The 17,119-nt window shown below is 40.3% G+C and overlaps 1 protein-coding gene across 1 annotated transcript in view; it reads right to left on the reverse strand.

Moving 5' to 3' along the window:
• Positions 1 to 11,598: 11,598 nt before the first annotated feature.
• LOC121377952 (E3 ubiquitin-protein ligase UBR5-like) overlaps positions 11,599 to 17,119 on the reverse strand; it is a 102,428-nt gene continuing 96,907 nt past the window's right edge. The window contains 2 exon segments of the mRNA XM_041506045.1: positions 11,599 to 14,731; positions 15,520 to 15,605. Of these exon segments, the coding sequence (XP_041361979.1) occupies positions 14,519 to 14,731; positions 15,520 to 15,605 (299 nt within the window). The 3' untranslated portion in view covers positions 11,599 to 14,518.

Below are 17,119 nucleotides of genomic sequence, written 5' to 3' on the forward strand. Positions count from 1 at the left end.
ATCTGCATTCACAAACTGTAAAATTTTCCTGGTGTTGGGACCTTTGTCAAAGTAATGCATATATGTCAGAAAGCGAGAGTACGTGTCTTTAAATAACTTCCATTGCAATGTCTTCATGTTCCTTTCAATGGCATCTTGGGACATGTTTTTTTCTTCGTAGCGTTTCCTCTTGCTTTGGAGATAGTCACGATTGATGTCGAATTCACGTTCCACCATGAGACGAATGCCTTCGTTTTCCAGGTCGGGCGACGGCTCTCCATTTCCCTTTTCGCACGTGTTCACGTGTCGCTGCAAGTCGCTTCCGTCTTTAAAGACTAGACCACACGTATCGCAAGACTGCATCCTCTTGACTTTTTTTCAGATAGGGTTCTACCTCATCATCTTCTTCTTCGTCGTCACTTTCGTAGGCGGGTATGCCTGGTAGTTTTCTCTTGAATGCGCCCCTTTGCATAATTTTCAGGTAGAGCTCTTTCTTCGACAGTGGTTGCACGTCTTCTGAGACATTCGCCGTTACGCTCGTGCTTTTATACCATTCGGACGGCCCCGTCTCTAAACCATTAGGCCGAAGACGCCAATATTCGGGTGTGGTCGGTTTCAAGTCCACCAAGAGATGTCCGTAGGGCCTGTGGGTAGCTTCCTCAAACTGATGCATGAAATGACTAGTGTTTTCCGGATACATCTGCCGTGCCAAAGTCAGAACTTGCTGCTTGTCGATGGGGTTGTTGAACAGCGCTAGATAATGGCAGTTTCTTCTCTGTGTCGGGTCCTTGCTGTGATACAGGTTCTGGTTGATAGCGATGACGGATAAGTTTCTGTGATGACTTCCTTCTGTGAACAGGTCGGTGATCCTTGAGTCTTTATTAGCCATACACATCAGGTCGTCCAACACGATGAGATTTCTGACTCTGGGATCCAAATAACGATCCTTTTCCAAATTCTCAGGTATACCTTGAACAAATTTCACTCGAGCAACCTCTTTGATCATATCATAGAGGGGTTGCCATCGTTTGTAGAGCCAGATGACGCGCCGGGGAGGCGGCTGGATTTTACCATCTCTCAACAATTTGTATACCAAAAATGTCTTTCCACACGACGTGGGTCCCGACACGATCATGGTGAAGGGATGTAGCAATCTTAGGGGATGCTGCTGCTGCTGTGGTGGTGGTGGTGGTGGTGGTGGTGGTGGCTGCTGCTGTGGTGGTGGTGGTGGTGGTGGTGATGGTAGACCTTTAGCATGTTTTTGTTGAAAATGTCTTAACATGGCGTCTCTCCTCGAGAATGTGAAACCACATTCTGAACATGTGCTCTGCATGACGACTCCAAATGAAATGACGATATCTGACCCGTACCACTTTGTTGTTGTTGTTGTTGTTTCCGTTTCAGATCGGCTTTGGCTTGCTCTACCACTTGTTGTGTTGGGGAGACCATGACGACTTTGGGTGTCGGGGACTTGTTCTGTTCCTCTTTTTCTTTTTTCCACGTGGGATCGTAGAGTTCTAGACATCGATCCACACTGTACATGATCTGACTTTCCCCACCACGTTGAATTTCGAAGTGAGGTTGAAGTTTACCTTGTGCCTGCAGTTTATAGAAACGGGTCCACTTATCCACGTCGGGTACATATAACTTGTACTGGTCTGACATGTTGCTCCTCTGAAAGTTCTACCTCAAATGACGAGTTTTCCAAAACTATTTTACTTATATACCTTATGACGCATAAAGATATGGTACAGGAATGTTTGAATGTGTGTGATACGTATGACCAGTGTCCCTCCTCCCAAGCACAAATCTCATCGTGCGAGCTCCCAAAAATAATCGTTACCAAAATATTACCCTTTACCAGTGTTACTACCATAGGGACACGTCCAGAGACACACTCATGGACCCAGGACATAAATAAGAAAGCAAAACCTGTTATTCACGGTTTTATTCACAACATACAACATGAAAACATAGCACACAAGTGTCTAAAACATTTAATGTCTGAAGAGGTTGTTCACATAAGGACATCTTGGAGAGAGTCTGTAATGTTCCATTACTGGGTCGTCTGTCTTCTTCCATCGGTAGACGCGAAGTCCGCAACAGTAACAGGTGATGGCATCGTGGTCTCCCGTGTAGTAGAAACCGGCCTTGGCAAGTTCTTTTGGTTTTTGACGTAATTGTATGGGCCACCGAGCATACATCAGCATCCGGGCATAGAAATGTCTCATTTCGGGACGATGACAGAACACGTAACGTCTCGAATAGCAATCTTCCTCACAGGCAGCATCTGTTTCACAGGCAGCATCTGTTTCACAGGCAGCATCCGTCTGATCTGTGAGTTCATCCACGAGTTCGCCATCTTCAGTTCCAACCCCAATGTCACGTGTAGCATCCGTTTGATCCGTATAATGAATACTCTTCTTCTCCTCATCTTGTTTGGTAGTCACTCTTTTGATCGTATGTCTTTCTGAACATTTGCAGACCAAGACGTCGTCCTCGTCGCTACTGCTGCTGCTACTAACACTGCTCGAATATCCCGATGTCATTTTCTTCGTACCAGAATATCTTCAAACTCCAAAGCAAAAATAGATCTCGTTCACAGAACTTTCGGCAAGCGAATGACGCTACTAACAAAACACCCCTTTTTTATATCTAAATACGAGCCTACATAGGTCAAGACCAGTCGTAAGTAGGCCAAGGACAATAGTCTGGGGAACAGTCCAAGGGCACAACGGAACTAGTCTAAGGAGGTCAGGGCATGACTCATACCAAGGCCAGACACCTGCCAAGTATGCCAAGGGCGGTCCATGACTCACACCAAGGCCAGACACCTGCCAAGTGTGCCAAGGTCGTTCTTTCTTCAAAGCAATGGGTTAGGGATGTTTCACACACACACACACACACACACACACACACACACACACATTCCTTTCTTCCCTTAACAAACATCCCTTTCTTCTCCTTAACAAATATTCCTTTCTTCTCCTTAACGCATATTCCTTTCTTCTTAACAAACATTCCTTTCTTCGAGACAAATATGTCTTTCTTTCCCTATGACTAAAACAAAATACTAAAAATAAATATTTGTATTCAATTAATCTTTATTTTACGAGGAAGGAAATGTTTTATTTACTCAACACATTTTATTTACGGTTATACGGACATATGGTTAAGGACCACACAGATATTGATTGAGGAAAGAAAGAAATGTTTTATTTAACGACGCACTCAACACATTTTATTTACGGTTATACGGACATATGGTTAAGGACCACACAGATTTTGAGAGAAAACCCGCTGTCGCCACTACATGGGCTACTCTTCCGATTAGCAGCAAGGGATCTTTTAGTTGCGCTTCCCACAGGCAGGATAGCACATACCACGGTCGTTGTCCAGTTGTGGAGCACTGGCTGGATATAGCCCAATGGGCCCACCGACGGGGATCGATCCCAGACCTACCGCACATCAAGGGAACACTGAGCTACGTCCCGTCCACACAGGGTTATTAGAGGATGCTTGTATTGGGTTCTGCTTGAACATAATAAATAAATAAACAAATAAATAAATAAATAAAATAAAAACAAATAAATAAATAAATAAATAAACTAATTTAAAAAATAATAATAGAAGAAAAACAACTTCTACCACATGAGATACGAACGACGTACCTTTCACGCTCAAGTCGACTACGCTAACGACTGAGCTACCGAGACATTGGCAAAATCTGTCATTTAAACCATATATGTGTGTGTGTGTGTGTGTGTGTGTGTGTGTGTGTGTGTGTGTGTGTGTGTGCAATTCATAGGTCAGTTCATAATAATCTTGTGAATGCGCTATCAGATAGTGTAGAACGAGAATTCCTTTTTTCACCTATTTCAATCATTTCGTCTTTCTGCCAGACTTTGAGAACTTAACTTCTAGAAGTTCCGTAGAGTATTTTATTTAGAGACTGACAACACAAGATACCATCACTTGCCGGATGTAAACAGTGATAACCATTCATCATTCAGCGCGCTAAAATTAAATACACTACCTCGCGTCGGGCAGTCCTTAGACGTGGTAGGTTAACGGCACCACTAGAGCATCTCGATTTATTAATCATCGGCTACTGGATGTGAAACATACTTCTGACAGTTTTAGAGAGGAAACCCGCTGCACTTTCCCATTAGTAGCAATTTGGGATCCTACACCATCCCTGTCAAGGCTAGGCGACGAGTCACACACCAAGTACGTCAAGGCTATGACTTACACCAAGGTCGCACACCTGCCCAGGTATACCAGTCACTGCCTTCTAAGTCGGTCAATGCTAAACAAATCGGTCAGGGCCAGTCCCAGGACATCAGTACCAACCTAAGTCGGTCACGGCCAGTCCAAGGACATCAGTACCATCCTAAGTCGGTCAGGGACACGGGCGAGCGTTCACCCTAGTAGGCCACACCACTATGACTCACACCAAGGCCAGACACCAAGGTCAAGGTCACGGAAAGTAGGTCATGGCCCTATACAGGCCCTAATACTACTACTACTGAGTCTTGCGTGTGGACAGAGGACGATATTCGTTGATAGAAAAAAAACTGCACGAATTTTTTTAAACTGCAGTCTTGCTTATATTTTGTTTTAGTAAAACATATTAAAATATAGAAAAACAGACAAAGCACCTTTAACAAACATTTTCACGAACTACACGTAAACTAGTCTCGGCAATTATACGTAAATGTCCTGTTTCCGATTTGTTTCAAGATTTGCCGAGTCTGTCATTTAAGATACACCTTGTCAGTTTCGTCCTACAAGTGTTGTGGCACAAAACATTTCAACACCTGCTTTTTCCCTGACTAAATTAGTTTGGATGGGGCAGGGGGTGTTGAAAAGTATTAGAGGGTTATTCCTTTAAGGAGAAGTAATGACATTTTTAGACAGTCCCTTAGCGTTCGTGAACACGTGTCGGTGAACGCAGCTTTGACAACGCATGCCTTGCTGCAACTTATGTGCACGCATTTTGTTTCTGGAAACGATTCTGTAGGAATACAGCTATATTAACTCACTTCATTACAACAACAAAAAAACCCCACAAAAAACCCCAACACTTTTATATTATTTTATAATAGTAGGGACAGTAGTAGTAGGGTCTATTAAGATGATTAGGCAATATACAATCAGCATTAATTTTATTATTCAACTGAACACATCGTGTCCGTGACATCGATTGTGTCAACATTAATGCAAATGGTAATTTTTCAAGACTTGACAGCAACTTACCTTGTTGATTTGTGAAAAAAAGACGATACACTTTGCTGTGTGTATCTCTTTGCCTTCTTAGCGCTAGGCGCATCAGAAATTGGAGAATTGGACATTGCCATTTTAGATTTTGTATTCTCGAAATATCAAACTATTAGGGTTTCCGTTATGCATTTCCTGTTCTATTTTTAGCGCGTTGGTCTCGATATACAGTATTATTATTTAATATGGACGGTCAGAGACCTGTAGCCGTATAACATATTATAACCTCTAGAATATTACCTGAGCGTATGACATACAAAATACAGGGAATTAAACACTATACAAATTAAACTCTGACATTTCTATGCTATTACTGGAGATATATATATAAAAAAAAGGACAAGATTCTCGGGGGGGGGGGGGGGGGGGGGCAGCTGCCCCCCCCCCTGCCCCCCCCCCGGAGGATACGGCCCTGTATACACAGTTAGAAGAGATCAATCACAGTCTATATCTTCCGATATACGTCATTCTTCGATATAGTTTAAATGCACTTGGTAATTTACATCACACAAAACGTATTAACTTCGCCATCGTCGCTTTTAGCGTGTGGGGTGATATTTGTAACAAAGTAGGCCTACTGCAAAGATGATGTCAAAACTGTTTATACCGAGTCCATCAACAGATAATGAAAACACGGATTTATTTTTTAAATGTAGTTGTGCTTGTATATTATTTTAGGAAACGATATTTTAAAAACATAAAAAGTAGACACCGCAGGTTTAAGATCGTTATAATGTACGCATTTGGATGACTAATAATCGCGTAGTTATTGGCAACACGTGACGACGAGTGATATGTACAATGTAAAATAGACAATGGGCTATATTTAACCAATCAGCGTTATTATTTGTTCAGTTGTAACCAATCATTAGCCTTTTAATTATAGAAATAACGGGGTCGGGTAATATTTTGTCATGCTCATATACCATATACCACATAGGTTTCGAGCATGTCTGCCCCAGGGTTCGGCCTCTGGAAGCCAGGGGCCCAATCCGTGGCAGATAGCAATAACGTAATTATATTTTGAAACAATTGTTAATTGGCTTTGTAATCAGTCGAGTCTGGATAGTGACCATTCCACTGAGAGACAGCTATGAAGCGAGACATGTCGACGTGCACTCTGAACTGGGGGGACTTATGGCAAGCTTTGGAATGTTGTTGGAGTTCCGCGTTGCGTATACCGGGTCACGGGCGACCGTGACTTTGGTGTACGGGGACGCGGACTCCAATAAGAAGAGGAGAGGAAGAGGAGGACGGAGGAAGGAACGCACTGCTGGGGCGGCTCAGTGGGGTGGGGGGGACCAAAGCTGGTGGCTCAACCGCCAGTGGCGGTCCCGTCTGCGTCGCCGATCCCCGCTTCACCACAGAAGAGGAAGAAGACGCCACCGGCTCAATCGACCGCGGAGATGACGAGCGACCTGTTGGACACTGCCATGGCCCAGTCGCCGCCGCCTTGATACACTTCCACTCCAGCGCCTCCGGTGAAGCAGTTGACTATACAGACCGCTCCCGTTGAGAAGAGCCCTGCTGTTGTTGAGGCGACGGCCGCCGTCAAGAGGAAAGCAACATCTCCTGCAAGCCAGCCTGTTCGACAGACGACACCCTCAGAGGAGGACGTAGATACCTGGTCAGGTCAGGTCAAGTCAAGGGCTTTACGTGCACATTCAGAACAAGCTGTTGTAACGCACGCCTGTCCAGGACAGGAAAGGTGGGGGGTGGGGTGCAGGCGGGGGTGGGGGTGATGGTGCTATGGAATTTTGAATGGCGCAAAGTATTATGCCAAAGAGAAAAAGTGCGGAAATTTGGTTGAGGAAATTGGGCGCAATTTTACCGGGCTCGGTGGCGTCGTGGTTAGGTCATCGGTCTACAGGCTGGTAGGTACTGGGTTCGGATCCCGGTCGAGGCATGGGATTTTTAATCCAGATACCGACTCCAAACCCTGAGTGAGTGCTCCGCAAGGCTCAATGGGTAGGTGTAAACCACTTGCACCGACCAGTGTTCCATAACTGGTTCAACAAAGGCCATGGTTTATGCTATCCTGCCTGTGGGAAGCGCAAATAAAAGATCCCTTGCTGTTAATCGGAAAGAGTAGCCCATGAAGTGGCGACAGCGTGTTTCCTCTCAAAATCTGTGTGGTCCTTAACCATATGTCTGACGCCATATAACCGTAAATAAAATGTGTTGGGTGCGTCGTTAAATAAAGCATTTCTTTCTTTCTTGGGCGCAATTTTTAACGGTCGAACAAAAAGAAAATTCCAATAGATACCTGGCAACTGGCCTTGGGGAAACTTAAGGCTCAGTACCGGGACTACGTCCAGAGCGACACGACCGATACGGCGAAGCTGAGAGGCCGGTTTTGCAGCCAGCACTGAAGACCGCTGCCAGACGGGAGCCACTTCGAGCTCCACAACCTACAGCACCAGAGCTCAGCGACGGGACTCGTCGTGAGGCACCGGCGCCAGCAGACCTACCGACAAGCGATCCTCCTCTACGAGATGGACAGTGCAACAATCCACAGGATCGTCAAGACGATCTGCGGCGCCGGTTACCGCGTGGTCATAAGAGATCTGCTCTCTAAGAAGCAACTCCGGACATCGGCTCGCCGTAGTCGCCAACCTCTCCCCTAACGGCCCTTAACGAGGCCACTCGCGTGGACATATAGATTGGACTTTAAACTTTTAGACCTTCGTTCAAAATTTTATGTCGAAATTACCTCTTCTTTTTTTTAAATATACTATTAAATAGTCCAATCCTCTCTTCTTTCTCTTATTTATTTTTGGACTGTCCTTCAAAAATGCTCCAAATTATATAAATATTCGGCCGAGCAGTCAATTCATTTTATTTTTGGCTTGTAAATTATTATTATTTTTTCAATTTTTAAAAAATCCTTTCACCAATTGCTATTTTCAAAATTCTTTCCATTTTCACACAACCCCCCCCCCCCCCCCCCCCCCGTTAAACTAGTTATCTATCTATCTAATTTCTTTTTGACCGCCCAAACTAATCAAGCGACCAAATTTAATGAGTAGATTTTTTTTTTTAATTAATTATATTAGAGATGCGCATCAAAATTTTAAAGGCCCACTATTCAATTTTTGGATGTAAATTTCAAAATTGTCCCCTTAATTTTTTCTGTCCCGGAGCAAGTCACTGGCTATCCAGAGACAGGCCCCGGGACGGACATGCTCGAAACTCTAGTCTTATATGAGCATGTAAAAATTATTAGCACTCGCACTCTGGATAGTGGCAGCGTACTTCATTATGGAGAAGCAGTGTTATTTTAAATGGAAATACGTACAGAGATCACCCGACCATTTACCGGAAAATACTATCAGAGAATGTCCTTTGTGGTTTAAAGATCGAACCAAATGTGTACAAGATGACAAACTAACTACCACGATGATTCACAGCAGTCCAAACGTGTGATTATTAGGAAAACAATGTCCACGTATTGCATAGACGAGATGGACCCTGCCGATATGAAACTTTACATCGAATCTCTCCTGTCATTACGTTACAGCATGGAAATAACGAAGACCATCAAACGGTTGTCCAAGGAACTATGTTTTGGGTGCATGTTCGACGAGAAAGCAGTTCACACATGTCGAGACATGACTGATAAAGAAAAAGTGGAACACTACTACACAATGGCTTGGTCACAATTGGATGAAATTGGCATCGTCCGCAAGTGGATCAATGTCCTACGCAACGACCCCCAAACTCAGGATCGCATACCTTCTAGCGTATTCCATGGCTACCAATGTAGAGATTATTTAGACGGGTGTTTTAAGACGACCAAGTGGTTCGAGGTTTTAAAATCACAAGTTTTGAAATACGTGCAACTTAAACATCTATTTCTCAGATGACAGCTGCCAGTCATTAACCACTGTAGCGTCCCCACGAGGTTACCCAGCTGATATAACCATTAACCCAGGTCACCGAGATCAGATGACAGCTGCCAGTCATTAACCACTGTAGCGTCCTCACGAGGTTACCCAGCTGATGTAACCATTAACCCAGGTCACCGAGGTCAGATGACAGCTGCCAGTCATTAACCACTGTAGCGTCCCCACGAGGTTACCCAGCTGATATAACCAGTAACCCAGGTCACCGAGGTCAGATGACAGCTGCCAGTCCTTAACCACTGTAGCGTCCCCCACGAGGTTACCCAGCTGATATAACCATTAACCCAGGTCACCGAGGTCAGATGACAGCTGCAGTCGTTAACCACTGTAGCGTTCCCACGAGGTTACCCAGCTGATATAACCATTAACCCAGGTCACCAAGGTCAGATGACGGCTACCAGTCATTAACCACTGTAGTGTCCCCACGAGGTTACCCAGCTGATATAACCATTAACCCAGGTCACCGAGGTCAGATGACAGCTGCCAAAGCCGTTAACTTAGTTCACTTAGAGGTCAGCCACATTAGACCACGCCCCCGTCAAACCAATCAGAAGAGGTCACGTGACCTAGCTCATTTGCATACATGGTAACCAATAGGCCTTGCTACTACTGCCATCTGCTCTAACCACATTAGAAATCTGCTTGAAACAGAATTTTAAAGTATTGCCAAGTTGAAAATTGCCATCTGCTGGAACCACTTTAGAAATCTGCATGCAACCGAAACAGAATTTTAAAGTGACAGACCCTAGTTTTTAAACACTACGACATATTTTTCTCTATTAAAGCCATTTTTGATAATTTAAATGAGAAGTACTCACATTTTATTATTTAGAATATTCATTTTTGTACACCTGGCCATCCACGTTTTTGTAATACCCTAAAAGGCATTTTTCATACTTCTAAAAATGCATGTTTGTCCGAGAAGTAATGGTTATCGAGACAAGCTCTAGTTATTTTTAGATAATATTTTCCCATTTAACATCAGACTTTAGCTTCTCTCTGTTATAACCGTAAACAATCGTTATGTTTGTAGATTAACTAAACTTAATTATCCATTTTCACGGGCTGACACCAGGGTCTGTATTGCTTAGTTCAAAATGGTTGTCTGCTGCAACCACTTTAGAAATCTGCATTTTATATGCACCATCCCACAGACAAGATAACACATACAATGACCTTTGATATACCAGTAGTGGTGCACTGGCTGGAGCGAGAAACAGCTCAATGGGCCCACCGATGGAGATCAATCCCAGACCGACCGTGAACGACACTTTACCACTGGGCTACGTCACACTATCCTATACATGGAGCACCAACTTTCACTGTTATGGATAACAGAAACTTGTTTGAAATTAATTTGTCCAAGGTTGTGAGCAGACAACAATAATGGCGACATCAACCTCAAAGGTTTTAGTCGGTATCAAATGAACACAATTAAAAATGTCTGTTCTCTTTCTGAACTGAAAGTCACTTGATCCAATAAAATCATTGTGAAAACAACGGCTTTTTAATGAATAAAATTACATATTGAATATATGTTCTTGTTTGCAATATTAGTGTCTGTATATAAAAGTTGTTTTTGGTTACGCTATTGTTTATTGTAGACCAAAGTGTATTTATTTTAGAATAATTTTGTACACATATCTCAAAACCAGACCCTCTGTAAACCAGAATTCCCTCAAAACCGGACGTTTTTCGCGGCCCCTTTTAAATATCTGTACAAAAGAGAACCTCTCTAAACTAGATACCTCTTAAAACCGGACTTTTACGTGGTTTTGAGGGTGTCTAAAAATAACTAGAGCTTGTCTCGATAACCATTACTTCTCAGACGAACGTGCGTTTTTAGAATTATGAAAAATGCATTTCGGAGGGTTACAAAAACCTGGGTAACCAGAACCACTTCGGGTGTACGAAAATGAAAATTCTAAATAATAAAATGCAAGTACTTCTAACTTAAAGGATAAAAAACCAGCTTTAATAGTGAAAAATATGCCGTTGTGTTTACAAAACTAGGGTCTGTCGCTTTAAATGCTTAAAAAGGTTTTAAAGTTCAGAATCGTGTTACAATAGCAACAAACTCGACACAAACCTGTATTAATAGCTGTCATTTTAATACTGTTCCAAGAAACCCTCAAAATTTCTTAAATATGATTAGCTACAGCAGATTTATGGTCGATTTTAGATAAATGCAAAATTCAAAATGGCCGCCATCTTTGATGACGTCATTATGACTCCTTACCAAAAATACAAGACTGGCACCAATAAATTTTGTTCACCTGTGAGGTATAATAAATTGATTTATGATGGTCGTTTGCTTTCTTCAAAAAATCCCCACATGACTTCAAAATTGGACACATTCAGTGCGATTCCAAAAAATTAAATGTTATATATTTTCACTGTAAAACCATAAAAAAAATTAACACAATACCACTCATACCTATAAGATGTACTTTCTCTTTTATTACCAGACGACATCAAAGTTAAATGTACATATTACAAAGATTTGGTTGAAAATTCGTTCTAGAATTTCAACATACAAGTGTTAAAGAAAATGATTCAAACAAATAAAATACACAATATAATTTCATTGATTTATGCTTGGATTTTCAAACAAAACATACTGGACATAACACAAACAATTCACCAATCGTGTTAGAAATTAATCTTGGAATCTGAGAAATTTAGAAAGCTCTGAAAAGAAGATAATATAACCAGGGCTGTTTAGGAATCAGTCACCTAGAGGAATGGGGTGTAATTATCTTACCGCCCGATACATGTGCCACATTTCTAAAATGTATACATGTTTAAATATTTTATTTTTGGAGTAGTGGATATATATATAAATGAATGAGGACATCAGGCACAAAAACCGATATATGCATTTTAATAGTTTTCTGCAAAAGATATCAAGTCGTCCATTGTGGACGATCTTAAGTTGAAATATACAAAGTAAATAAAGGACAGAATTTAAAAAACGAGTATGGAAATTAGAACATAACGCCGTGAACTGAAAAATTATAGGTTTTGGGATAAAATGGTGTTTATCGGTTTTTGCACCTTAACTCTTCATATATATATATATATATATATATATATATATATATATATATATATATATATATGGGATCGGAGGAAAGGTGAAAGTTCATGGTCACAGGTCATATTATTACATGCTGATTGGTTGGGAATTCTGGATGATCTCGCCACACTAAGTGTATGTATGTCAGGATGTGGACAGTGAAAAGAGATTTAATTTACAAGTGAATAAGTAGGTAGTGAATATACAGCATGTAAGATAAAACAGACAGACTGTAATATACAGTATTCAGCTGCTATTACCCATCTTTCAGACACTGAGAAAACAACAACATAGCTATGTATATGTGAAAAAACAACCACAAAGGACAGCCAGATCGTGTCCGAACGAAAGCAGCCTTTCTCGTAACAGGACACTGACAAAATGGCTGCATATCAACCAATGAACTGATCAGCAATACGACAATGTCACAACAAAATAAATGCAACATTTCTCAAGTTTTCACAACATGTATTAATACCAATACCAGGAACCGTGCTTATAAAACGTTTTAAAGAGTACAGACTCAATCTTTAATGGCTTCACACACACACAATTTCTACGGCGTTGTCAAGACATTACTGTCGAGACTCTAAAAGTTTTATAAGCACCAGCCAGGTTTACTCTTGTCAAATTTCGTAACTAATTAGCCAAATGTCGTAATTAATTTGCCAAAATGTGACAAGTCGTTTAATTATTTCTCAAATATTTTTTTCACATTTTAGTTAATTATTTCTCAAATATTTTCTCACATTTTGTTTTGCTGAACAAGGAACTGAACTTGGCTAAAGCAAATTCACCAATGTCTGATCTGTTTTTGATCCAGTTTAAATCCAGTCACATTTGAAGACTAGCAGTATAATACACAAACCTTTTTCTTAAAACAGCTAGCAGTATAAAACACATTAAAAAGGAAAAACAGCTAGCAATATGATACATACAATTTTTTAAACATTTAGTAGTACAACACCCAATGTTTTTTACAACCTAGCAGTATAATACACTCTCTTTAACCAGCCAACAGTATAATACACTTTTTAATCAGCTAGCAGTATAATGCACATCCTTTTTTGTTTAAACAGCTAGCAATGTGAAACACACACGTTTTTTTTAACCAGCTAGCAGTATAATGCACATACCATTTTTCTTTAAACAGCTAGCAGTGTCATACACATATTTTCTTTTAACCAGCTCGCAGTATAATACAAATTTGTTCACCAGCCAGCAATATAATTGATGTCATTTGTCAACTAACTACCAGTATTACAGGTCTTTGTATATATGAATTTTATCCACCAGCTAAAAAGTAGCTGGCATTATAATTTATCCACCAGCTACAATGTAATTCACATATTTTTTCGACCAGCTAGCAGTATAACATGTCATTTATTCACCAGCTACAATGTAATTCCAATATTTTTTCAACCAGCTAGCAGTATAACCTGTCATTTATTCACCAGCTACAATGTAATTCATAGTTTTTCAACTAGCTAGCAGTATAACATGTCATTTATCCACCAGCTACAATGTAATTCACAAAGTTATTCAACAAGCTAGCAGTATAACGTCATTTATTGACCAGTTAGAATGTAATTAAGTTTTTCAACCAGCTAGTAGTATTCAGTTGCTGTTTTATTTTTAACCAGCTATCAGTGTAATAAATGTAATGTATCCACCAGCTATCAGTGTAATACATGTTATTTATCCACCAGCTATCAGTGTAATAAATGTTATTTATCCACCAGCTATCAGTGTAATAAATGTTATTTATCCACCAGCTATCAGTGTAATAAATGTTATTTATCCAGCTATCAGTGTAATAAATGTTATTTATCCACCAGCTATCAGTGTAATAAATGTAATTTATCCACCAGATATCAGTGTAATAAATGTAATGTATCCACCAGCTATCAGTGTAATACATGTTATTTATCCACCAGCTATCAGTGTAATAAATGTTATTTATCCAGCTATCAGTGTAATAAATGTTATTTATCCACCAGCTATCAGTGTAATAAATGTTATTTATCCAGCTATCAGTGTAATAAATGTAATTTATCCACCAGCTATCAGTGTAATAAATGTAATTTATCCACCAGCTATCAGTGTAATAAATGTAATTTATCCACCAGCTATCAGTGTAATAAATGTTTATTTATCCACCAATCCTGCCTTACAATTCACTTTCTTTTTTCACCCGGCTGTCAGTGTAATAATTCAGTTCATCCACACTACAACACTGAAATTTGTTTTTCAAGCCCCTACCCATCACCGGCCATTAAACAAAACCGAATGCCTTTGTTTTGATTGCTAGTAGTAGTTTGGATCGTAGCACACACTTGGTGGAGTACAGTGGGATGTAGAGACGCGAGATGCACGTGTTCGCAGTCGGCAGATGTTCGTCATCGGCCGGCCGTATCGTGATACTTGGCATTGGCTGGAAACCCTCCTCGCTTGCTGGCAATGCTGGGCTCGACGTCCAGAAATAAACCTAAAAAGAAGAAAAGGAACGTTCAGTGATGTGATACCTATTTTAAAATAAAAGCTGAAAATATCTTTTAAAAGTTGAGATATCTAAATAAAGGTAATTTTTCAGCATTTCTGATCAAATCCAGTCTATTTTCTGAAAATATTTTTATGCCAAAAAAAGCTGAAATCAGATAAAAAGCTGAAAAATCACATCCCTGAATGTTACAATGAAACAGCAGGCCTCCAAGAATTGAAAATATGTGTGACCCATTTATAGGTTACGCAGAAATAAATCCATGTAACTCATTTCCCTTTTTGCGTAACCTGTTATATCGCTGTAAATGGTGCTCAAAATTTTGCACGGAAAAAAAGAAAAGGCGACACAAAATTAGATTTATGCGAGCAATGCGTGAACTAAACGACCACTCTCGCAATTTTCAAGAGGGCTAAACAGGAATGTCATCCCAGGGAATATTTTGTTTTTAAAATTTTGCAAGAAGTAAGGAAATATTTTATTTAACGATGCACTCGACACATTTTATTTACACTTATATGGCGTCAGACATATGGTTAAGGACCACACAAATATTGAGAGAGGAAACCCGCTGTCACCACTTCATGAGCTACTCTTTTCGATTAGCAGCAAGGGATCTTTTATATGCAACATCCTACAGACTGGCTAACACATACCATGGCCTTTAATATACCAGTCGTGGTTCACTGGCTGGAATGAGATATAGCCCATTGGACTTCCCGATGCTGCAGTCAAAACATTGGATGAAGGTAAAACATTTAAATGTGTATATTTACCAGGTCTTGTCTTTCTTGATTGTTCATTTTCTCCACAACTGACCAGAACCACCTTTTGAAACGCTGGACTCTGTCACTGGACTCGCCTATAGAAGCAAAACATAATTAAAATTAGAAAAGTGATCACGAAACACACACACACACCCAGTGTTATATAGCTGGACCATTTGGATGGGAAGGCTCAGAATTAATCTTGTTGAGTGGGAAACAATCTTTGCTTCTCAAATTTGAAAACTGAAGCAAAAAGTTAAACTTTGGCAATGTGGAAGATGTGAGACAAACATTGTATTATCAAATCTGAAAATCCACATTTCTCGAGTCCATATATATATATATATATATATATATATATATATATACACACACACACACACACACACACACACATGTATATGAAGAGTTTCATCGCAAAACGTGATAAACGCCATATCAAAAACCATTGTGCGAACAACACTCAGACACTATTCACACGCAGACAAACGTAAGTTCAAATTCAATTTTCAGCAAAACGCGATACGATTATCTGAGGATATATCACAGATTGCAGAGAAACTGGCATAGTGTTTATGGTGGTTTGGAATAAAACGTTTTTAGGATTGGGTGTGTATAGTGATGTTTATCGATTTTGCGATGAAACTCTTCATATATATATAGACATATATATATATATATATATATGGACTAGAAAATAAGATGGAAAGTAAAAAGCTGCTTGTGAAAGAATATGGTGGATTTTTAACAGCATTCGTCTCACCTCTGTTAATTTCGAACCTTGGATAATGGTGTTGGTATATAGCGCTAACAACAATCAGTGGTGGATCCAGAAAATCCATTTAGGGGGGCCCCATTGACATGAGGCAGAATGCCAATGGAATTCTGAGGTTTGGAGGGGATTGTAAAAATAGAAGAGAAAATTAATATATTATAAAATTACAACTGTCGCAAAATTTAGGGGGGGGGGGGGGGGGGGGCCCAGGCTCCTGGGTGCCCCCCTTAGATCCGCCTCTGGCAATGCTATGTTGCCAGCCTCTGTGATGTGGTTAAGTCATTGGACATAACTGGTAGGCACTGGGTTCACAGCCCAGTACAGGCTCCAACCCAGAGCGAGTTTTAACGCTTCTATGGGTAGGTGTAAGACCACAACACCCTCTTCTCTCTCACTAACAACTAACCCACTGTCCTAGACACACAGCCCACATAGCTGAAGTGTCTGCCTAGGACAGTGTGCTTGAATCTTAACTGGATGAAAATAAGTTGAAATGAAATGAATTGAGATTAATGTATGCTATGTGTCTTCTTTAATATTCAGTGATTGATGAGTAAAATAACTGTGGTACATTGTATAAATTTTACAAACATTAAAGTCAAAGACTCCAGTTTCTATGGTCTATAGTTTTTGGCATCATAACAAATCCATTTTGAGCTTCTACATATGGCAGGATGTTCAAACCAGAACTTGCAAACAATGTGTAAATTAACAGTGTACAAAAATAAATATTAATTTATTAACTTACTCTAAAATATCTGCTTGATTTTTATCTGTGAATTCAGTGGTCTCTCCAGTATTCAGGAAAGGGATGGAGGGAATCGGTAGAGCTGG

Source organism: Gigantopelta aegis, chromosome 7, assembly GCF_016097555.1.
Source record: "Gigantopelta aegis isolate Gae_Host chromosome 7, Gae_host_genome, whole genome shotgun sequence".
NCBI classification, from domain to species: domain Eukaryota; kingdom Metazoa; phylum Mollusca; class Gastropoda; order Neomphalida; family Peltospiridae; genus Gigantopelta; species Gigantopelta aegis.